The sequence below is a fragment of the Xylocopa sonorina genome, chromosome 2 (assembly GCF_050948175.1).
Source record: "Xylocopa sonorina isolate GNS202 chromosome 2, iyXylSono1_principal, whole genome shotgun sequence".
In the NCBI taxonomy this organism is placed as follows: domain Eukaryota; kingdom Metazoa; phylum Arthropoda; class Insecta; order Hymenoptera; family Apidae; genus Xylocopa; species Xylocopa sonorina.
This window is the reverse complement of record NC_135194.1, coordinates 7,245,614-7,270,249: the sequence shown is the minus strand read 5'-3', so window position 1 is coordinate 7,270,249 and position 24,636 is coordinate 7,245,614. Positions and strand designations below refer to the sequence as shown.

The 24,636-nt window shown below is 34.6% G+C and overlaps 2 protein-coding genes across 2 annotated transcripts; one reads left to right on the top strand and one right to left on the bottom strand.

Annotated features, from left to right (window-relative positions):
• Positions 1-890: 890 nt before the first annotated feature.
• Positions 891-6,409, top strand: Sap-r (prosaposin). Its single transcript, XM_076910646.1, has 14 exons — positions 891-1,165; positions 1,912-2,017; positions 2,456-2,819; positions 2,969-3,274; positions 3,365-3,553; positions 3,656-3,775; positions 3,891-4,154; positions 4,225-4,359; positions 4,432-4,596; positions 4,676-4,895; positions 5,011-5,325; positions 5,414-5,553; positions 5,624-5,854; positions 5,948-6,409. The coding sequence occupies exons 1-14, from the start codon at positions 1,129-1,131 to the stop codon at positions 6,035-6,037; spliced, it is 2,682 nt and encodes an 893-aa protein (XP_076766761.1). The 5' UTR covers positions 891-1,128; the 3' UTR covers positions 6,038-6,409.
• Positions 6,410-7,032: 623 nt separating this feature from the next.
• LOC143432937 (FAST kinase domain-containing protein 4) lies at positions 7,033-9,599 on the bottom strand. Its single transcript, XM_076909938.1, has 10 exons — positions 9,474-9,599; positions 9,267-9,401; positions 8,766-9,143; positions 8,560-8,709; positions 8,227-8,478; positions 7,955-8,102; positions 7,801-7,881; positions 7,565-7,723; positions 7,393-7,471; positions 7,033-7,312 (listed from the first exon to the last, which is right to left on the bottom strand). The coding sequence occupies exons 2-10, from the start codon at positions 9,390-9,392 to the stop codon at positions 7,099-7,101; spliced, it is 1,587 nt and encodes a 528-aa protein (XP_076766053.1). The 5' UTR covers positions 9,393-9,401; positions 9,474-9,599; the 3' UTR covers positions 7,033-7,098.
• Between the last annotated feature and the right edge of the window lie 15,037 nt (positions 9,600-24,636).

The window sequence follows — 24,636 nt, the reverse complement described above, 5'->3', positions numbered from 1 at the left end:
AATATGTAAGCTGTGGGTTATTTATAAGGGAAGGATTATTTCAACTCAAACGAGGCTAGCGAGCTTATTCTTATTGCTAAAACGATAAATTACAATAACATTTATTTAAATATCTCAAAGTAAAAATTTAAAAGAGGATTTAAATTTTAAAAGTCTCTCTAATAAATTTCTAATATATCATATACATCTCATCACAATTCTCTCATTTAAATCTCCTTGAGTACCTTTAAGCTCAGTTAAAAAAGGTAATATTCTTTTAAACCAAATAAAACGAAAAACTTCGTACCAGATAGTTTAAAAACAATAATAAAAATCAAGGAACTAAAATACATAACTTAAAGTAAACTTCGGTACCAGTAAAAATAATTTGGTAAATTTCCAGGATATTTAAATCAACTTATCGATCGATAATCTCAAGGATAATTAAATAAATAATGAAAAACATTAACTAAATATTATTTCTTCGTTTATATACAACCATATAATTGAAAGCCAACTGTACCAATAGTTTTATTCATCAGTGTGCACTGCGAACAATTATACAGATGTTTTTACTAAATGGCGCACTTTTTAGATACACACCGTCAGATGACACTACAAACACCACCTGTTTTGCCAAAAATTAACCCAGTACCATTACCCAGTGCAAATCAGCCGAGCATCTCTCATTTCACCTGTAAAAAGTAGATCTACATAATTTCGTTTCAACTTCGATGAAATTTTAACCGTGTCTCATATTTTAAGAATGCAATAGCGTAAACTATCGAGTTCCTTGTACGCAATGAGTAAGAGAAGAGGCTGTACGTCACGTGACGGCGTAGAGGGCTTCTATTGGCCGTTCGATGCAACAGGGATACGGGTGGGGATAGGAGAACGCATCGGTCAAAGTATGCATATAAGCAGCAGTGAGAAGCATTTGACAAGTAGCGCCTGGTGGATAACGATTTAACGATTTGTCGATATTTCCATTCAACCACACTCTTGCGGGATTCAACAGAAGGGTAATTGCACGTCATCGTCGGACAGTATCGCGGATAAAAGAAACCAACAAAGAGGAAGACATCGTGCGGTCACATCGCTCGCATCGGCACGCATTTCGTAACGAAATTCGAAAGTGAACCAGCGAAGATGAAGATTTTGATCGCGCTATGCGCGTTCTTTGCTGGTAAGCGATTCGATTGTTCTGCATTCAGCTGAATCCATTTCTTTGTTCGGCTACGACGTAATTTGGCGTTGTTACTCCTTCGTACGTTGCACTCGTTTTCTTTACGTTTCGAACGCGTATTTTCCTACATCGTAAATCTTGAAGCCTCTCGAAAACACGCAATATTGTTGTTGCACCTTCAAACCATAACATTATGGATATTATTTTGATGAAGCATAGCCGGTTAATATATACGTATTGTACATATTTAGAGAGAGAGAGAGAGAGAGTGATTTCGGAAAGTCTCATCAATTCTCTTACATCCTGTTACATCCTGTAATCGCATCATTATTACTCACAAAAGATAGAAGTTAATTATTCAGATGGATGAGATGAGTCAGTGCTTAACAATTACCGTAGAATAGTTTGTGTTTAATACGAATAGTGTGAGACATGTGCTCTCGTGTGGTTAATTACATGTCCTGTTTCAAATGAAGATGTTTAACTCATTGTTCTACCATCAATTATTAAACAGATGCTGCTCCAGTAACAAATTAGAATAATTTATACTAGGCCAAGCTTGTATAAACCACTGTTAAAAACGTTATTTGACTTACGTTATTATAATTTGTTATTATTAGAGTGTTAACTACTTTCAATCGTAATTTATTGTATCAGTGAAATTACCAGACAATATCTAAACTTTGCCTGTAGAGAATTAAACACACGTCTTGGTATGTGTTCAATAAATATTACGTTTTTTTTAGTATCAACAGCAAGGGTAGTAATTAATGCTGAAGATCCAGCAAATCTTCATCTTTTGGGCGAACAAGAATGTACGTGGGGACCTTCGTATTGGTGTGAGAACTTAAAGTAAGTTCAATAGAATATTATAATATATAGATACCTATAATGTTATTGGAATATCTATTAGATTATTCTATACTTTATGCATAACATTTTGTATTCTTATATTTCTATATTCCATACGTAGTATTCATATAATTGTCAATAAGAATCTTATTGATAGAGTGATTTATATTTAATTTATTCTAACTATTACACCAGAGCATATAACTAAGAAAGAGTAGAACATTTTTATTTATTGCTTTGTAAAATCTGTTTCTATTTTATTTCATTTTTACAGATAAATTAATTTTTTATACTGATTAATCATGTATATTAATTCTTCTTCGGTACATTATTTCCTTTAAAGCTTTCAACACAAACAAATGTCTATTCATATTTTGTATCTTACAACTATGTTGATACTTGACGATTTAATGAAAATATATTTTCTATAAAATATAGAACTGCAGCTGGATGTAATGCAACTAAACACTGTATTAAGACAGTGTGGGAGGACATGAAAGTACCAGAGGATAATGACAATGTGTGTAATGTTTGCAAAGACATGGTACAACAAGCACGAGATCAATTGGAGAGCAATCAAACTCAAGAAGACCTGAAAGCTGTTTTTGAAGGAAGCTGCAAGCTTATTCACATAAAACCAATTGTGAAGGAATGTATAACAATTGTTGACCAGTTTATCCCGGACCTTATTGAAACATTGGCATCGCAAATGAATCCATCTGCTGTTTGTTCAGTTGCTGGACTTTGTAATTCTGCTCATATGGATAAATTGTTACAGGAATACGATGAGTCTAATACTAAGGTAAACAATTTTTAAAGTGCACAAGATGAATGTTAAACGAAATTTTATTTTACATTTTTTTTAAATAAGCAAAAATTGATCTTCAATGTATAATCAAAAACAATCTTTAGTATATAATTTTTCAAATTTGAATATGTATTTTACTTTAGATTGGAGAGTTGAAGATTCATTCTTTGGAGAAAGATGAACTCGAACCTGATGAATGTTCAAAGTGTTATACAGTTGCAGCACATATGGAACAGAAATTAAATAGGACCCCTCGTGATAAAATGTTACAACAAATGCTTCATTTTTGTGGAGACCTTGGTAGTTTCAGTGATGCTTGTTCAGCAACAATTTTAACTTACTTCGATACAATATATGCTCACTTACAAGAAAATTTCAATACTGAAAATATTTGCCACTTATCTGGACAGTGTAGTAGTAAATACCACAAACACGAAGATGCTGATAAAGTGAGTTCTAAAAAGCATTATTATGTTAGCATGACACACATAGTCATTTTGAAATACTATCATTAAATCGTTGTAAAAATGTTATTTTAGACACTGAAAGTAGAAATTAGACCACTTTCAAGTGTGGGTATGGTCGATGTGAATGATGATCTTCCATGTAAATTGTGTGAACAACTCGTAGGACATTTGAGAGATCTTTTGGTGGCTAATACTACAGAAACAGAGTTTGAACAAGTTCTGAAAGGATTATGTAAACAAACTAAATCATTTGCAACTGAGGTAATTATTTAAATATCCAATTTCGGGCATATGTGTGTGTGTACATATATTATGGAATCTTTACAATTTATTAATCATATACATATATGTATTTTATTTCAGTGTACTGCCATAGTTGATGAATATTATCCAGAAATGTATGAATACCTCACAAAATCTTTGAATTCCAACATGGTTTGTCAAATGAGTGGAATTTGTCCTGCTCCCGACAAAGTAACGCAGGTCAATATTTTTTTCTTTTTACTAAATATATAGTTACGTTCGTGTAACCATGTCCCAGTACAAACGAATTACTATGTAGAAAATGATATTAATTCAGAAATGTTATTTTAAATAGAACGAACCAATTTGGCCTTTGGTACCTGAAAATGCAGCTAAGGTAGGAATGCGTATTTTCCGAGGTGCAAATAAAAACGTGGAAACCGACAGTCACGAACAACTTACTAAATCAGAGGTTGAAGCAATGCAACTACCCATTGAAAGATTAATGCCTTTCCCCATATCAGAAGGTGCATTAAACACTGAAGGAACCGAAACATGTGCTTTATGCGAATATGTATTGCATTACCTACAAAATGTTATAACCGATCCTAAGACAGAGGTAATAATTATAATGCTGATCAAAAATGTGTGAAATTATGCTCGGATAAATAATGCTATTTATTCTTTAGGATAAAGTAAAAGAAGCGTTACAAAAAGTATGCAGGAAATTACCAGACTCGATAGAAGGACAGTGTACAGAATTTATTGATGTATATGGAGATGCTGTTGTAGCTATATTAGTCCAAGAGATTGATCCATCGCAAGTCAGTACATGCAATTCATTATATATTTGCTAGACTTAACGAAAGTAATAAGTCATAAAATGCTAATTATAGGTATGCCCCATGTTGCGTTTATGTCCCACGGAAAAACTAATGGCTGTGTGGCAAAGTCTTCCAGCAAAATACATGATTGAAGAAACACAGAACAAACCTAGTTGTCCACTATGCTTACTTGCCATGACCCAAATTTATGATGTTATCAAAAATAATAAGACTGAGGTTATATCAAAGTTTGATTGTACACTTCTAAGTATTTTAATTTAAAATGTGACGTTAAATATATTTTATAATATTACAGGCAAATATAGAGGCTCAATTGGATAAATTATGTACCCATTTACCACACAGTTTAGTTGATGAATGCACAGGACTAGTTAAAGGTTATAGCAAAGAGCTCATAGAATTGTTACTGGCAGATTTGACACCTCAGGAAATATGTGTCTACATTAAATTCTGCAATGCTGAAGAAAATCCTGGTCCGCTAGATGAATTTATTAGCGACAAAAGTGGTGAAATTAGTAAGTAAATATTCATTTAAGACGCAGTTAAAAAAGAAGAAATATTGCTTAAAAAATGATCTGTTATAACGTTTATCGTGCTCCTACAATATTCTAAAGGCAGCTCCTATTTCAGTGACCAATGAAATACCGGACGTTCCAACATCTTCTGACATATCAGAGGATAGTCTGATACCCGGATATTGCAGTGTCTGTGAACTTGCGATGCGCTTTATCGACAAAGAAGTCGGCAGTGATAAGGATAAACATAAAATTGAAAATGCTGTGCATAAAGTATGTAATCACCTCCCAAAAGTAGCTTCTCGTCCATGTAACAAATTCATTAACAAACATGGCGATGCTATAATCGATGCTATCACAAAAAAAGTTACCCCCAAGCAAGTTTGCACCGTAGTAGGAGCTTGTGCCTTTTTCGTAGAAGAAATGAAAGGTATAGAAAATCTTACAAACGTCAATGTTAATTACTAATCAAGATTTTAATATTACGTTACATGTATGATAAAATATTGTGTCAACAGCTCCAGTAGTAGAATGCGCTTTGTGCAAGTCAATTATGTCACTGATAGCTGAGCTTCTGGATAATGAAGATATTGACAACAGTATTAAGAATGCGCTATCAAAAGTATGCAAACATGTACCACAAAATAAACAAGAGAAGGTAAGGAGACTTAGTTACCACTTTCTGTCACCCAACTTGTTTGATTGTTCTAACTTTGACATATTTTTAGTGTACCACGCTTATTCATTCTTATGGGCAAAGCATAATAAATCTCATCAAGAAACGTGAGAATATTAACAAAATATGCGGTAAACTAGGTCTTTGCCCGCTTTACGATTATTCATCCGTGTCTTTGGAAAGCTCACGAATTAAACGATCGTATGAGAAAAATTCTATAAAGCACTGTACATGGGGACCTGCTTATTGGTGTTCTACTAATGAAACAGCTCGAGAATGTAAAGTGAGTAAACGTTAATTAATTTACTATGCATTTTATATTCTACGTATGGTAATATTTTGAACGTCTTTACTTATTTATTTTTTTCTTTTTAAGGCTGTACAGCATTGCAAAGAACATGTATGGAAAGCTGACTACGCTCCACCTAAGCAGACAACCTTGAGTGAAACGGAACCTAACATTTAAAATTAGTAATGAAAAAATAAACTAATCCCTTCGAGACGAAGTTTTTTCATCCTCAAGTGTTTAATCGTAAAAATTTCACGTTTCTTTATGATATTATATCGTTATTAGATATTTAATATCAATTTTTAGTGTTACATTGCACACTGATCTTTCTGAAATATAAAAATGTGAAAGCACTGTTGACATCTTCCAAAATAACATTCTATTATAGTGTAGAAAATAGAAATAAATCTACGAATAAGCTAGTTACGCTATTGCCATACATATTGCGTTTCTCAGTGTTAAATTAAGTTCACATTTTGTAACAATTGCTGTAAGTACGTGGAAAAAATGTAACATTGAAAATATAATAATGAATTCATATGTACACATTTTGGGCGATTATTAATATTACGAATCTTTCTCTGTTGCATTAATGTTAACTGTGATAGTAAAATATAATTGAACTAGAAGTCGTTTTTTTCTGTCAATTCTGTACTATTCTTTATTATAATATTTATATATACTTAATACATTGTATATTGCTAAACTTCAAATAATTAAACTGAAGTATGTCCAATTTAATATATGTTATATTTTGGGACATTTAGGAGCCAGCAAATAGCGAAGCATGTAAAATAATACTCGGTACAAACTTCTGACCCGTAATTTAAAAAATGGAGAAACAAAGTACTATTAGAGACATTTATTCAATGGCTATGACTTGTGCTTTAGCGTTACTTGGGATACTAGGATCTAAATGTAATGAATTAAACTTGAAGTCCTTTTTCATGATTATATACTTTAAGAATTTTTGTATAGTAGATGGCTTGTTATGGGATATAAATTGATAGAGTATATATATGTTTTAAAAATAAATAGTTCTTTTTGGAGATGTATTTTAAAGTATTATATTCTTCAGATTCAAATTTATAATTTTTGTATACAATCTACAATTAAAGGGAGAGATACTTGTCCAATAAATAACATTACAAACAGTATTATAAATATTATAGTGTCTATACTTTTGTTTATTTATGAAATATTACATAGCGTGTAAACACATTTGTTTGTTTGAGTAATTACTCAACTGACTTGTTAAACTTATTCCATATTTGACGTTTTAAATAAGCTACACGCCTTTCCATTTTATCTTCTATACCAAAATTTTGATAAGAAAGACATAGAACTTCATACTTTTTACAAGTTAATAAATGGTTGTACAGTTTAATTAATCCTTGATACTCTGATCCTCCTAGACATACATCATAGTAATCAACTACCATTATACCTATTCTGAAATAATTAATTGTGGATATTCATTTTATTGTTACAATAATATTTGCTTTCAACATTTTGATCGTATTTATACCTACTTAGTGACTTTTTCGTTTTTAAGATTTTGATCTGTTACAGCAACAGGTTTAAAATCAGAATCCATATGTAACTCGGCATCTAAAATATAATTTTGATATAATACATTTTTCTAATGTACAACGATTACATGTATTATTAAGAAGAATAGGAATTATTTTTCTAAATAAGTACCTAAAAGGAAACCCATTCCGGTGTTGATGTTTGTCTTAAAGTAAGAAGGTGATGGCAACATATTCTTTAATGTATTTGAAAGTGCGATAATATAAGATTCCTTTTGTTTTGAACGTTTATTTACTACACGTGGTATAAGTTTTTCGTCGAGCAAAGGTCCTAGAAATAATATTTCATTAAAATATATGTAAATTATTTAACACATCCTTCAATGTTACAAATATATTTTACATTACCCCTATAATTATCAATCGCGTATTGTGCATATCCATTGATATTTAACAACTTCAGCTGATATGATAATGTTTTTTTTGGGTCTGTGCAATTAATATTAAACATTAGTTCATCAGTATAAATGGTAAACATTGTTCTTTATTCACGAATACTAACCGAAGAACATTAAGCTTGTAATAAAATCTTTGTTAAGCACTGACTCGATCTGCATGGGACTTAATGTTTTAAATACTGCATAGGACCAAACAAGACTCAACCAATTGGAAGGCCCTAACATCGTGGGTTGTAACATATGTTTGTAGTGCTAATTGTGAAAAGATAATTCAGTGTATTTAAGATTCCTTTGATCAAAAATATGTACAAAATCAAATTAACAAAGATACGAAGAAGTAATTAACTTACAGTTATACATTAATATTGTTACATACCTCAATGATTTTAATTGTATGTTCAGAAAAATACCCTAACATTGCAAACGACTGTAAAATAGTTGCAATTTGCTTACTTTTGTATTTGTTTTTTGTATTAATAATATTATAACAAACATGATTTAAAAACGTATTATTTCTATATCTGACAAACGCCATAGATTTTATTATAGATATTAACGTTATTTTAGGTATAGAGTAGAAGGAGCTTCCGAGACTTATTAAATCTGAACAAATTTTTTTCAGTAGTCTCTGTAATGAATATCACGTTATATAATTATGTTACTTGATACTTAACATTTAATTTAATTGACAGTAATATTGTAATCTTACCTCATCGGAATAAGATAAAGTACTCATACTATATATTAAACTTGAACATTCTCCTGCATTCAATACTTCGTTATATTCCATTATATTTTGAAAGAAATAATTTAAAAGCTGTACATTTCTATTCTTCGCCCTCGCTAATTTGCTTATTTCCTATATGGAGTTACAAATTTAGTATAGAATTAAGTACAATCAGTTTACCTACTTACCTTAACCATTTCAGATGTTGACAGATCACAGTATTGAGAAATGTCGTCCTCTATATTAGAAGTAGGTTCTTTGATATCTTGCTTAAGTGGACTTAGATCAGGCGCTGTTTCTACATTCTCTGCGATACTTGATTCGCTTTTATTATTCTTATTCACCCATAACTGAATGGTCTCCAAAGCCTTTAAGATATCACTGTGTGACAATAACGGTATTTTCATAATTTCCAACAGATCGTGCACGTTTTTTGCTCTCTTGATCTCAGTGATTACCGTATTGGTGGCACTTATATTGCTGCACAAGCTTGCTTTCAAATCATTGAACGACGTGCAGTGCTCATTCCTCAATAGATCTGACGCTGCCTCCTTCAGTTGGTCCACCTTTTAACAAATTTCATTCGTCAACAAACCGTGTTAACGATGCTTTAACATTTATAAAAGCACCAGCTGTCTGCTGAATGCTGAATATCATTCTCTTTAATTGAAGAAGTTATGACACTTTACCTTTACATTGGGATCAACAGACTCGGTAGCTGCATTTGTGCTTAACGATACGCTCAACCGCCATAAAAACCGAGAGGTTATTCTTGTTGCCAGAGTGTAAACAGTCACGTTGTTTAATTGCAACATTTCGTAACACTGAAATGTTAATTGAAGCAATTTTAAATAATAACAACAATCGTGCATAGGTGATACGAATCGGGAACATACCTATCAATTTTATTTAAACTCTTAATTAACAGAACATAAATGTTCGAACTTACTTTGCTCACGGAGGATTAATTTATACAAGCGAAAATTTATCGTAATTATGCTTTTTAAATGGTGAAAAGTACTAAAATCATCATTAAGAGGTTAAATTCTAGTTCACCACGGCGTTCAGTCATTGGTAAAAGAATCTGGTTATAGTGCCGATTCTCGTTTATTTACCCAAGGACGGTGTAATGCAATTTATTACATAATTTCACATTGTTTTATCTGAAGATTTTTTCTTTCCTTTTTTAAGTATCACCGAGCAGCCTTTTAATTTGTACATATACAACATTAATTACTATTTTTGAATAATATCGCACGAACAATGTATCTTTTACGATCACTTTTATTCGTTCCGTTTAAAATATTATATTATGAACAACCAAGGAAATGGATAAAATTGTACAATGGTAAGATTAATTCCTCGATATTACCTAATTAATTTTGTTTATTTACAAATGGAACGATGCCCGTGTAAAAACTTATTATTAATAATAAAATATTATTATACAATATTTTTCTATAAGAAGACTATATATCTACCGTGTTAACGCGATGTCTCATCCGAACCTTACCATAAGAGGGCGCAGTTTTCTAACATATCTTCTGTTTGATTCCGTTGGATTCCCGCATCACGACTAACATTCTTGCAACATCTGCGCATATATGGTCTATGCTTTCAGTACTTACACTCTGTATTCTGTATTAACTTAGCGTATAATTTTGTCCTACTAACTTTTTGGGATAATTAATATATATGTTAGCTAGTGGTGGCTCGCAGTAATGGAACCAGCCCCTAATTCCATTCAATATTATCGACAACATTAAATATAATGAGTCTATTCTTCTTTAATTCTTTCTTCACACTTGTACAACATATAATCTTTAAGCTTGCTGTCAGTAGCCATATTCCCCAATTTATGAATAAGAAAGAAAGAACCTTCGCGTGAAACACCGTGCGTTTCGTAATGTTAATGACGCGGCGCATGATTATTGCGCGCATGCGCACCTACGAAGCTGCGCGCGACGTTACGCGGGAAAGAAAACACTGTTGCTCCCGCAGTGCCAACCCAGGTGTGCTAGTGGGAGACGATGTTTTTGCTCCGCGTGTATCGTGCTTAAAAACTTAAACTCTTAAAAAGAAAAAGGGATTTCATTAAGTTTTTGAGTAAATTTGCTTTTTATACATGCTCATTTCCTTTTACATAACTTTAAGACAGAGGTTAAAGATTTTCTGAAACAGTACCTCCACTAATTTTAGCTACGACCGCCACTGATGTTAGCTCTTTGCACTTAGATGTTCTCTTTGAGAGGACATTGACATTAATTAGTCATCAGGATGTATAAAATTATTTCTCCGCAACTTTCTGAGAAATGCATGTTTCCCAGAAGTTCTGTGTTGAAATGGAAATTTTCTATTGCTGGAAGTGTCAGCAATAGAAATTATTGCTAAAATAGCAATATTTTAACAATTTCTGGGAAGGAGCTGAGTTAAAATTAATTTATTATTACATTTCATGTAACGAATACATTAAATTATGCTAAACAACTGTTAATTGTTCCTTTTTTTTATTATAATCATCAGAGAAGGAAACATAGAAAGATGATCGCAAAGACTTCATGTTCAAGAAATTTCTTCACTTAATCACAGCATTAGCTTGGAACTATTTGCTCAAGAAGACAAGGAAAGAGAGAAGAGGAAAAGGATGAAAGGAAAGAATAATCTTTATTTGTTCTGAACTACTATTTAAATTTTTCATACATTACTTTAAGCAAATTGCTATATCTTCTAGAGCGTTTTGCCTTAGCACTTAATTAAAACATTAATAGCAAGAAGTATTGCATCATAAGTATAATCATTGTTGCAGAAAGCAAAGTCTAATCATAATTCGTTGTATATTTTATTAATTTGACTTGATAAGTTAATTTTTTTAAACATACACAATGAGTCTGATCATTTATCTTCACCTCTATCCTCTTTTAACTCCATTTTGCTATTGTAGCAGCTAACATCGAGGTATAATAGAAGGACCTTTTTCGCTACAAGCAGCTAGCACGATTTATGGTATGCGCACAAATAAGTTACTTTTGAGAAGACGTCCTTAACGAACTTTCTCCGCACGTTAGCTGTAAATCTTAGTCGACGACCTCAGTAACACACGCGGACGCCATAAATCGAGGGTTTCAAAAAAGGGGTCTAGGCCTACGGTCAAGAGGCTACAGCCTTGACGTGAGAGGAACCAGACCCAGCGGAAACCCCGCTACACTGCCAAATGTTAACGAAACAAAACACCCCCACTATACCCGCTGCCGCCCTTCCAAGTAAACGCGCTAAGGGCGCAAGAAGAGGCGGCACCTAGATATAAACAAATACATGATTGGCTAAGGTCGAGGCACCGACTTAGCCAATCATGCGACTTAAAGAAATTGTACAGACGCGGCTGCCCACGAGAGAACTGAAAAAGTTCAGTTGATCTCGAGAACTAGCCGAGTGCAGACGCAAAAGTGAACTCAGTAGTTTTATCCTAAACATCCTACGAACAATCTGATCCGTCTAACAACGAACCCCTCCACAGTGCGAATTAATTTTGAAACAATTTCCTATTGAAAATGTACCTTCCAAGAAGCGGAAGTAGATAGCAGTGAATGTGTTTGCTGAGATGCGAAAGTCGATAACGCCACAATTGAAGACCTGCTAGCGCTATCTCTTGGAGAAGCGCTGAAAATAGTCGGACATTAGTTTCAGTACTGTCCGCAGAGATGGCCCTAATAGTTCTTCAATAGTTTACTTCACTGTAGTTTACTTCGCTATTGACTTTGCTGTTGGATGTGTGTGCGGATCGCGCTGTGAATTTTGGAAAAAGAAGAAAATTGTAACTGAGGTAATAAACAATATTGTAAATTGTAAGTGAGGTGATAAACAAACATATCGTACCAGTTTTCCAAAGGCGAAGAAGATATTCTATTTTATTAGCACACAGAAAAATAAAATACAGGGCGTAGGAGTAACAACTAACCTCTGCACTGCAGGCCACGTGGCCTGGAGTATAGAAAAAGAGACCATGGAGGTTTCCCCAGGCAAACCAACAAAAAAATGGCAACTCCAAACGCGAAGGAACCTTGGAAAGAAGAATGAGCACCGAATCTGAAAGCTCGGAATACCATAAAAAAAACTGAAAAAAAGTGGCCAATGGAGGAAAAACAATCTAAGTAGATTGCAAAGACTGCAGACCTTCAATTGTATCCAATAAGCCATACCGGGTCAGCATATGTGGCCGGGTCAGCATGTGTTAAATGCCAAAATACAAAAAATACACAATCCAGAAATTAATTTTTGTTGGCCATGGCCAAAATTATTACAATAGCGAAGCTAAATGTGGAGCAGAGGAATTAATACCCTGCAGCAAAAATTTTGCAGAAATAAAATTCAAAACCAGAGAAGAAGCAAACAAGTACCTCCAGAAGGACATCTTGGGGAAGAACAATATTCAGGCATTTATACCGAACTATCGAAAAGAAAGAAAAGGCATCATCAAACGGTATGACACCGAATATCCTGTGAAGAGATTATAAGATTCACAGAATCTCTCCGTCCAATTAAGTTTGTCAGAAGGCTAAATAGAAAGATCCTGACCCACGAGACTGGCAAACCAGAATGGATTCCGAACAACTCGGTAGTTCTTAGTTTTGAAGGAACTACTCTTCCAAATTCTATTAAAATTTATGGATTATACAACATTAGAGTTGAAGCATATATTAAACCTATAAAGATATGCTTCAACTGCTACAAATTTAGACATATAGTCAAAAACTGTAGAAGTCCAAAAACTTGTAGGGAATGCGGAAATAGAGAAGACACTCATAACACAACAGGGTGCACAAAGGATTTGCAGAGTATTTATCTGCACTGCAAAGAGAGTCATAAGACAATGGACCCTAAATGTCAGATTATTATTAGAGAAAAAGAAATTCAATCTATTATGGCTTTACAAAATGTGAACATTTGGAAAGCAAGAAGAGTTTATCATCAAACACATAAGAAAACAGGCACAAGCCTGGTACCAGAAGCAACTAGGAAAACTATTCAGCCCTGAGAAATGTTAATTCTCAAAAAATACTAAATATGAAAAAGATAGGTGGGCAGGAAGCCCCATCCACAAGTAAGGGTAAGTGGGAAAACCCACTACCAAACACCTTGAGTAGAGGCGAACTGAACAGAATGCCAATGCAAACTAGTCTAAAAATACAAAAAGTCCAAATCCAATAAAATTTCCACTAAAAGAACAAACTGGGAGCTATAAAGTACCCTGCTAGAACAAAAGTGTGGGATTCCATCATCAGGAAAATACTACAAAGCAAGAAAAAGCAGGCATTTAGAGATTTTGTATCCACACTAAACATACACACAAATGTAAGCTACACATGGAAAAAAATCGGCATATTCAAGTCCAAATGGAACTGCGTTTAAATAAACAAAGTGAACAGGAAGCAGCGGTAAATGATTGTATAAACAAACTATGCCCCTCCTGGGTGAGCGACAAATACCAAATTGAAAAAAACGTCCCAACAGACAGTTTTCTGGACAATCCTTTCAGTCTCCTAGAGCTTAACTATGTCATAGATAAGACAAAATCCAAATCAGCCCCAGGACCAGATGGACTAGAATACACAATGCTAAAATATATGGACGTCAAGATTAGACTAATTTTACTGGACATCCTAAATGAATTTTCTTTTTTTTTTAATGCGTTTATTGTGCCAAAATTAACAATATTTACAAAAGAGTACAATAAACAGAACGCACAAAAGTTTACCGATCTGTAACTTACAACTAGATTATTGGCTTTGAGTTTTAAAGCACTCGTAATCTGTTCAATATCTTGGGGTTTAATGATTGCACTTAATGCTGCTTATTTTCTATTGATTAATTGTAACTTATTGGTAAGGGTTTCTTGGGATTTTTTTTGTAGTTACCGGCACGCGATCGTACAAAGGCCGTTTACATGTGTTTTGGGTGTAGAGGTGTGTAATTTGGGATTTGCCGAAATAAACTAACTATGATAGTCTTTTATTGGAGCCACCAATATTTTTTAGAGTTGGCTCTGTGTTTGTTTTTCGTGTCATAACTTGAGAGTTTGCTTACGAACCGTAAATCTTTGTGCATATGTGGAATGTTTTTGTCGTATTTTAATGATTTATCACTGATTTTTCTGTTGTAGTGGTTGTATTAGGGGTAGGTTGTTTCTATTAATTCTATGCTGTCCAGATGAATAAATGCCTGTGGTGGAGATAGTCCTGTGAGTCTAATTCTATCGTAATAAAGTGGATTTGGGTAAGTGGAGCTATATATTAAGCTGTTCTCAGTAATAAGTGGGATGTTTGCCCACTGGTTTCTGATTAGTTTAATCATGAAGATGTCTATTCTTTCTATTTTTGCATGTTCGTACAGGGTTCTATTGCTTATATATTTGGTGTAGTTCGATTTGGCCGATCTATACATGTTTAAACACGCTCTTAGGCATCTTCTTTCGAACTTCCTAAGTTTTTCCGCGATAGTTGCGTTTATATTGAACCAGATTGTGCTTGCGTAGGTTAATATTGGACGTATCAGCAGTTTGTAACATAGAATTTTTACTGCCTTAACTACTTCCTTCGCATAGAAGAGTCTTTTGTTTGCTATAAATGCTTTCTGTGCCTTGTCGATCTGTATTTCAACGTGTTTATTAAAGTTTAGGCTAAAGTCTATATGCGTGCCTAAGTATTTGACGATTTGTTTATGTGGGATTTTGTGTCGTGTAGATGAAAATGTTTTGAGTGTGCTCGGATCGCATGGTTTGCGTTGGATGTTCTTGAAATGTATGGTCGGAATGATATTGTTTTGCATTTTTGTACGTTTATTTTGAGTTTCCATGTTCTTAGATAGTTTTGTATTTTGTCAAATAAGGTTTGGAGAGTGTTTTTTTATTGTTGCCAGGCTGTTGCATTGTGTGTATATTACTAAGTCATCCGCGAAGGCTATTGCTTTTTTGTTGTGTGCTGTGTTTAATCCGAACATTAGGAGCAAATCGCTAATGTAAATGTTGAAGAGTAAGGGTGAGTTTACCGTCCCTTGTTGTAAGCCGTTCGTCACTGAGAATGTTGTTGCCGATGCGTAATGTCCGTCCGTTACTATGAATTTTTTGTCGTGAGTCATTTTCCATAGAATTTTTATGATGTGTATCGGAAGGTTTTTTTTTATTAATTTGAAGAAAAGTCCGTCTAGCCAGATGGTGTCGAAGGCTTTCTCCATATCTATTAAAATTGCTCCTACACATTCATCTTTGTTTCTCGCCCAGCAGATGTCTATAAATTTGGTGATCGCGTGTATTGAGCTGTGTTTGTGTTTGAAGCCGAACTGGTGTTCTGGTATTATGTTATTTTTTCTGCGGTGGTGGATTAATGATTCGTTTACTATAATTTCAAAAATTTTGCTGATGTTTGGTAAAAGGGAGATTAGTCTGTAGCTTGACGGATTGCTTCCATCTTTGTTTTTCTTTTTTATTGGTATCTTTTTTGCGATTTTCCAGTCATGTGGGAAGTATGAATTGTTTAGGCAGTTGTTGAATAGTATTGTATAGTGTTTTGTATAATTGTGTGGTAGGTTTTTTAGTGCTATGTTGGGTATTTGGTCGAAACTAGATGATTTTTTGTTGTTTAGTTTTTTTAGTATGGCCTGTAGATTTCTGATGTGTCATTATTTATTTCTTCTTTAAGTTGCTTGATTTTTATGTTTATAATGTTGGTTAGTTATTCCACTCCCATTTCGTTGTTTTGCGAATGGACTGTCTCGAAGTGTGTTCCTAGTATGTTTAGTTTTAATGTTGCGTCTGTGATGGTGGCGTTCGGGTTGGTTGACGTAGGCAGTATTTTGTGATTTATATTAACTTTATTGAGTATTTCCGCGCTGCAGTGTGAGATTTAAGTGTTCTATAGATGTTGCGTCTTTTCTTCTGAATATGGAGTTTATTGTTTTGAATGGGCTGTTACTTTTGTTGTTTTTTAGTGTTATATTTTTTATTTTGTTTTTCCAGAATGTACTGACTGCGTTGTAGAATGCGATTCTTATTCGTTTTTTTATTTCTTTCAAGTGTATTTTTAATGCAGTTATTGTTTATGCTTTGTTTGGGGAATAATTTCGAATTTTTTTTAAGTTGTGTATTTTTGCTTTTTATTTTCCGTAAGTATTTAATTTCGTCTGTGACGTTTTTGTCGGTAGAGCTTGTGTTTGAGTCTATTTTGGGGGATGCGTGCTCTAGGGCTTTTATTATATTATTGTTTATCAGATGGAGCTGTATATCTATTTCGTTGTTTGATATGTTTTTGTTGTTCGATATGTCTGTGATGTCGTTTTCAGTGAGGTACTTTCTGTATTTGAGCCAGTCTCTCTTGTATAGGTTTATTCTTGGTTTTTGTTCTTCTGTGTCTATTAGTAGGTTTTTTAAATTTTTTATTTTAATTTGGATCATGGCTGCTCTATGGTCGCTGTCGTAGTGTTGAGATTTCAGGTGATTTCAGGGTTGTTCGTCAGGTTTATGATATCTAGCCTTGTGTCAGCTAAGCATAGGTCTATATATGCACCTGTTTTTGGAAATGATGGTTTGTCTGTTCTGTATAGTGCGACACGGTGTTTCATTTTGTTGTTGTGGACCCATCTGTGTAAGTTCCTTCCTCTGCTATCGATTGTGGTGTTACCCCATTCGGCGTGTCTTGCATTTAAGTCGCCTACTAGTATGTAATAGTGTTTTGGGTTTTGTAGGTTTAGTGTGTTGAAAAGGTGTTCCAGTTCGGGCGTGAATTCTTTGTTGCCTGTCCTTGAAACGTAAGTTGCTATTATGTACAGTTTGTAGTTTCGTTGTAGTGTTATTTCGATTTGCGTGGATTCGAAATGAGAGCTTAGTGATGTTTTTTTATCTGTATTTCTCTGTATTTTAGTGGTCGTTTAATTATGATAGCAGTGCCTCCTCCCTACTTTGAGTTTGGTCTGCCGATGCGGATTATGTTATAATTTTTTTATGTGGAATGAGTATCTGTAGTTTAGCTTGGTTTCTGCGAGTAGTGCTATGTCTGGTTCATATTTGAATAGGAATTCTTGTAATGAGGCTCTTTTGTCATTTGATATTATAGAGTTTACGTTTATTTGGATTATCTTTAATGAGTCTTGTAATTTTTTGTCATTCCGCTTGTCTGTTGTATGTGTTCAGATTCATTGGTGAGTTAGGAAATCTAGTCCAAGTGCCTCCGCGATTAGGTTAATTTTGTTCGAGTTTTGCTCAATATTTTTTGTGATATGTGTTATTTGTTGTTTAATCGTGACTTCTATGGTGTTTTTGATTTCTTGTAGTATATGAGTTGATTCCGATTTTGTTGCCGGGATTGTGATTGTTTGTTGTTGAATGGGGTTCTGCATTTGATTGCTTTTGGATGTGATCTCGCTGTAGGAGGTCGTAGGGTTTGTATATCTGTTTATTAGCTGTATCTTCTTTTCTTCTCTAATTTAGTTTTTGCTATTTTTTCGTCGATTTTTTGTTTCGTCTCTTTAATCTTTGGACATCCTCTGTTTGATGCCGGGTGACCAAAATTTTTGCATAAGACGCAATATGGTTTATTTTCCGGGTTTTCTTGATTATTGTAGTTTTTGGCGGCAAGTGGACACTCCCGTGGTGAGTGGAGGGTGTCGCTCTTCACGCACCTGTATTTTAAGTTGCAGTTCGCTGCTGCATGGCCGATGCGTTGACATCGTTTGCATTGAAGCCTATCTGACTTTATTATCTTTTCCCACGTGATTAGGGAGTGTAGGGAGACTTTAATGTTTTTCAGCTCTTCTATTTTGCTGTCTGGGGTGACTTGTATTACATATATGTGGAATGATTTGTTTAGTTGTTTGGATCTTTGTTTTTGGAATTTTTTTGCTGCCAGGAATTTGATGTTGGGGGGGAGGGTTTATATTTTGAAGTTCATTGAGGACGTGTTCCGGTTCGAAGCCGCCCTCAAGGTTTTTCAATAGAATTGTGATCCGTTTGTTTTGTTTTGGTGTGTATGTGAAGAATTCTATATTATTTTCTTTTAATATTTCTAGAGCGACATTGTAATTTTCTATTTTGTTTGTTTATATTATGTGTTTTTGATTATTTATTTTTTTGGTGTAAAAATCTTTTGTGTGTTTCTGTAGTGTGTTGATTGTGTACTTATACTCTACGTTGTAAACTATTACTGCTGGTGGTTTGCTGGGGTTTTTCAGTGACGTCGCGATTCCTCTTCGGTGATCCTCGATTTTTTCGGGGCGCCCATCGGTCGTCGGAGGGGGGGGGGGGGGTGGTTACCCTGTCCTCTTGTTTGCTCTTGCCTGGCTGGCCTTTTATATGGTCCGCTGTTTTCTATGTTTTTTCTTTTGTAAGTGACTTTTGCCCATACCTGGTCCTCCTTAGGGTTTGTCACGTGCAATGCAGATTCGGTGCCATCCATGTCTTCCTGTGTTTTTGGAGCCTTCTCTCCGTGGTTCTCATTTCGCTTCTGGTTTATTTGTTTGCTCGTGAGAGCTTTATTTTTCTTTTTTTCTGTTTCTAGATCATTTTTTAACTCTTCGATTTTGCGTTGCAGGTTTTCTATTATTTCCATGAGAGTTTTGTCATCTGTTTCCTTAGTTTTTATGTTGTTTGTGGTATTTGGTTTTGGATGAGTTCCTTTGTCTTCCCTTTCTGCGCTTTTTTTCATTTCAGTTGATTTTTTTTGTTCGTCGTTCCTGGTTATTAGGTTCGGCGCCGGATTTTGTTTTTTTTGTTTTTTTTTTTGAAGTGTCCATTTTTGTTTTATCAGTGGATATTTCTGCTCGTTCTTTTAATTTGAAGAGGATTTTGTTTAGTTTCCTTTCTTCCATTTCGGATTTTGATTTCTTTTCCGTGATTTTATGCTAGTATATTACACCCACCTCTCCAGGCTGCGGGGCTCCGTGGCATGAGAGCGGATTCCCATGTGTGGTCGACGTTGCCGTCTTAATTGTGGGATAATATTTGAATTTTCCCTTTTTCCTTTTTTTTCAGTCACTGATTGTTTCACTTGTTGGATGATTGAGTTTTTATATTTATATTTAATTTTTAAACTACCAATTACTATCGGCATCGCCACCGACGCTTGTTGAGTACTTTGTTGAACCACTGAAGAACTGACCGCTGTTTAGGGGATCGTAGACAACGTTCGCTTAGTACGGAGGTCACTGAAAAAAAAATGAATGAAAATAAATGAAATATACTCCACACACAGAATCTCAAATAGCTGGAAACAATCGCAAGTGTTACTCATTCCAAAGAGTAATGGAAAGGACTACAGGCCGATCACATTAACTTCCTGCCTATGCAAAATGTTGGAGGGGCTAATAAAACATAGACTCAATTGGTGCTACAAACACAACGAAAAAATAAGTAAATCCCAAGCAGGATTTAGAAGGGGAAGATCATGCTGAGATAACATAGGGTGGATCATACTACAAGCACAATAAGCAATAGAAAACAACTAATACAATATAGTAGCATTCGTGGATATTAAAAGTGCCTTTGACAATGTGAATACCTCCATCCTGATGAAGAAACTGATTAAAATAGGAATATCAACCAATATACTACATTTCATCTTAAACTGGATGCAGGATTGAACAGTCGAAATAATAGGACAATCCACCTCGCAGAAAAAGGAATACAGAACAATACACAAAGGAGTCCCACAAGGAGGAGTTCTCAGTCCCCTCCTTTTCAACCTATATACAGCCAATATAGAAGAAGGATTAGGAGATGCTACTACCTTCATACAATATGCTGATGACATTGCTGTATCTACTACAAAAAATAGCATAACTTCTGCCAAAGTAGCATTGGAAACGTCAATAGCACACATAATGAATAATCTGCAGAAACTGAATCTGGAACTCTCACCTAACAAAACAGAAATTCTAGTGTTTAGTAAAGATATAGCCCAACCATAATCCATACTATTCGACATTGGCAGAGAAAAAGACTCCAACAAAGAAATAGAAAAATTTTTAGGTACATATATACAACAGATAATGGACTATGCTTTGAACAATACATACATCACCTGCAGACCGTCTCATGCAAGGTCACAAACATTATCAGATTACTTCGAGGTACCTGGTGGAGCTCTGACCTTACTACACCTGTACAAAGCACTAATAAGATCAAGAATCGAATACTGCTGCTCATGGTACTTTCCAGTCACCAAGAAATTAACAAATGTAATAGAGCAAATCCGAAACAATGCAATAAAACTGGCACTAGGTTTGAGAAAATCAACACCAAATAATGTTGCTCTGGCAGAAGCAAAAATACCTAAAATAAAGGACAGAGTCACATATTTAACCAGCAAACACACACTGAAAACCCTCAGCAATAGATCAAACCCGGTAACAGGACAAATAAAAAAATATATGAGCAAACATGAAGACAATCCTATTGATATTCCAAGATGCAACACAAAAAAAAGCCTTGACAATGGTCTGCTGGGACAAGCTAAGAGCTTTGATAGAAGAACTGGAGTGTCATCCCAAGCTACCAGTTTATAAAGCAGAATACGTAATTCCACTTACAAGAATAATAGTGAACACGGAAATAGGAAGAAAAATGCAAAATTCAATGACACCGAATCTCGAATTCAGCAATATCATCAGAACAACACTACAAACATACACCCACATATATACAGACGGGTCAAAAAGCGAGCAGGCAATCTCTACTGGAGCAGTTTGCATCTTCCCTCAACTGAATACATACATAACCTATAGCCAAAACAAAGAAGTTTCCATGTACACAGCAGAAACAACAGCCATCATAATGGCCATCAATCTAGCAATCCTGAACCCGCCAAAACATTATATAATCTGGACAGACTCACTCAGTACAGTACAGGCTCTCAATAACAATGACCCCAAGACAAACTCTGACCATAGAATAATTAAAACCAAAACGCTTATCCACAAATACCACGGGCTCAGAAATATAGGCTCTATACAAATATACTGACTATCATTCCACCTAGGCATTGAGGGAAACGAAATGGTAGATAGTGCAGCAAGAGAGGCAGCAAAGCAGCATCCAGATCAACATATCAAAATAAACCACTCAGATCTATATCCGCAACTTCAAGCAAAAATGTGGCAAGACTCAGGAAACACCTGGATTAAGGAATCGACAACCAAAGGAAAAGAATACTTCCAAAAATACTATGAGACTGGAAGAAAGCCATGGTTCCACGGTATACATCTCCCAAGACAACATATCACCTGGATATCTAGGTATCGGACTAATCATTATAACCTTGCAGAATCCCTTAGTAGAGTAGGGATTATAAAAAATAGTAAATGCTCCTGTGACCACCCAAAAGAGGATCTAAACCATATGCTATGGCAAGGTCCGTTATACTAAAAAGAGCAAAAAAACATGGGGGAAAAACTAGAAAGAAAAGGTTTCAAAGGAGTAAACAGGGTAGAGCCATTAATACTAGCACAAAACACACCAGCACTTAACATCATCACAGACTTCCTAAAGAAAAACAACTTGAAAATATAAAATATAACCACAGAACACAGACACACAGTCATGAAAATACATAGTCACTAGAAATAGAAAACAATAACAAGATTAAGCAATGTGTAAGATAGATAAGATTAGGAAAGATAGTAGCATAAGTTAATCTCTTCATAAGACTGAAACTCTAAAGAAGAAGAGTAGGTGATAAGGACATACACCAACAGTGCAAACATACTTATACTTTAGGAAATTAAAAATAAGTAGAATAAGTGCAATGAATAGTGATAAGACTAAATATAGAAGTAGGAAATAATGTAAGCTTAAAAGTGCATACAAGTAGAGAGTGAAAAGGATCTATAACCCTTGACATGGCTCGAGCCATAGGGACCAAAATGTATGGTTTTTTCGTTAATAAAAAAAAAAAAAAAATTCGCTTTAGATCATTGTGTGCGACCAGATTGTACATTTTTTACAGAGGTGGCATCACCAGTCTATCAGTAGTTTACTTCGTTGTCGGTAACGCTATGCGAACAGTTTGAACACTTCTCACATTGATGGCGTCAGAGGTTTCAGAGTAAGATCAACATCATCTGTCTCACTCCTTATAGCTTTCTTATATATCTTTCTCTCTCTTACTTCTAAAACGGGAGATATAATTTATCTTATTCTTTCTATTAAATGAAAATTAAAGAATTTCTTTATTTAATCAGCGGTAGTCTAAAATTCTGTAATTTAAATGAGAGAGAGCAGCAGAGAGTAAAAAAGCAACAAAAAGGTTCACATAAATCTCGGTTCGATTTGCAGAAATGACAAAAGGGTGAGGAGTGGAGTGTTTGATGTAGTTTTTGTAGGCATGCATACTGGAGCGAAACAGTATGAAGTTGGAAGTCGTAAAGATGATATTTTCACCGGTCTTGGCAAGCAGGGAAATGGCCATGGTCAGAAATATTATATTTAAGGACTCATACCTATCACTGAAGAGAGCTTACAAGGGCTACCCTGTAGAGAGTATTGGGTCTGTTGAGTGACATGAATGGCTCATATACGGACACTGCTGAGTTGCAGCACTCTCTATTTCCATTTAGTAAAATTGGTCTTTAGAAATTTTTTGTGGAAAACCGCCTTTAAGGTTAAAAATGAAATGAACTCTTAGAGTGCTTTAAACGTATGTACAGTTTATCTGCAGTTTTCATCATTTCACACAAAATTTCTTTGCTTCCGTGCGACGGAATAAAAAACTGATTATATCATCAGAAAGCTTAGTGAATAAAGAAGTTTTTATGAAATTTGCTGCCCTCCACGTCTAAAAATAATTACTTAAATAAGAGATCAAAGTTTTCGTAATTCACAAATTTTGCCTCCTAAGATAAGTTTAAACTTTTATTATTCCAGCTGTTTCCGAGTTTCAGCGTAAAATAGGAACTATTATAATAACAAATTTCTTGCTCTTTTCAATATTGTTCGTCATTTTCTTGCAGGACTTACGGTTTGGAAGATGCAATCAACAATATGAGTGAAACTGCTGTTTCTCTGAAATAAACAAAAATCCCAATTTTCTCTGCCATTTTTGTAAATTGGACCTAGGTTTATATGAACTTTTTTGCTGCTTTTGGGATGTAGTGTCAACTGTAAAAATTTCTCACACGAATAGTGAATCACCCTATATATTATGAAAAAAAAAAAGAAAGAAGTATACACGAATCAGTGCTAACTACGATACAACACGTGCAGTGCATAATCGTGCATGAACACTGTAGAATCTTTATCCGCGAAACAACAGTGAAACATATACTATTTTATATAATTACCATGATTAAATGAACATGTGAAACAAAGTATATTATTTCGTTATTTTGCTTGCGTTTTTACATCGACGTTAAAAAACAAAAGGCGCAACAGAGTTGAACAGCATATCGATTACTTAATGCCTGATTCGTCAGGTCAACGAGCCTAATCGCGAAGAACCGCACCCAGTGACCGCAAACATTGTTACCTCTATTTTAAGTTAGCCGCGTGACAACGGCGTACGATCGTAACAAATTATTTGAGTAAATTCAGGAATCGAAAGTAAGAGACTAACGCCACCGATGTCGATAAAAATTAGGGACCGTGCGTCGAGGCTGACTTCACGCGTCAACAGGATTGTATACTTATCACCGTCCCGTCTCACGTTTCGCAGATTCTTTCTCGCTTAAGGAAAAGTTTCGAATTTTATCTACCGTTCGATAACGCTCTTTCCCTCGTGCGATTTAAAAAAAATTGCGTCCGTAATATATCAAATTTTCGCTTGTCTCTTTAATTAAATAACGATAAACTTAATGAATGGTATTTGAATTGAACAGTGAAACGTGTATGGGCGTACTAATTGAAGTTGGACAGATAACTGAATATAATTACCAAATATTCTCATACCAAATATTCATTTCTGTGTGTGGTCGCGGGTATTTTTAACAAGACGAACACCTGTTAATTAACATACGGTTCTTACTTGAGATAGAAATTAAACGGTATAAATTTTATCGTTGTACACCGCGTGACTTTTTGTGAGA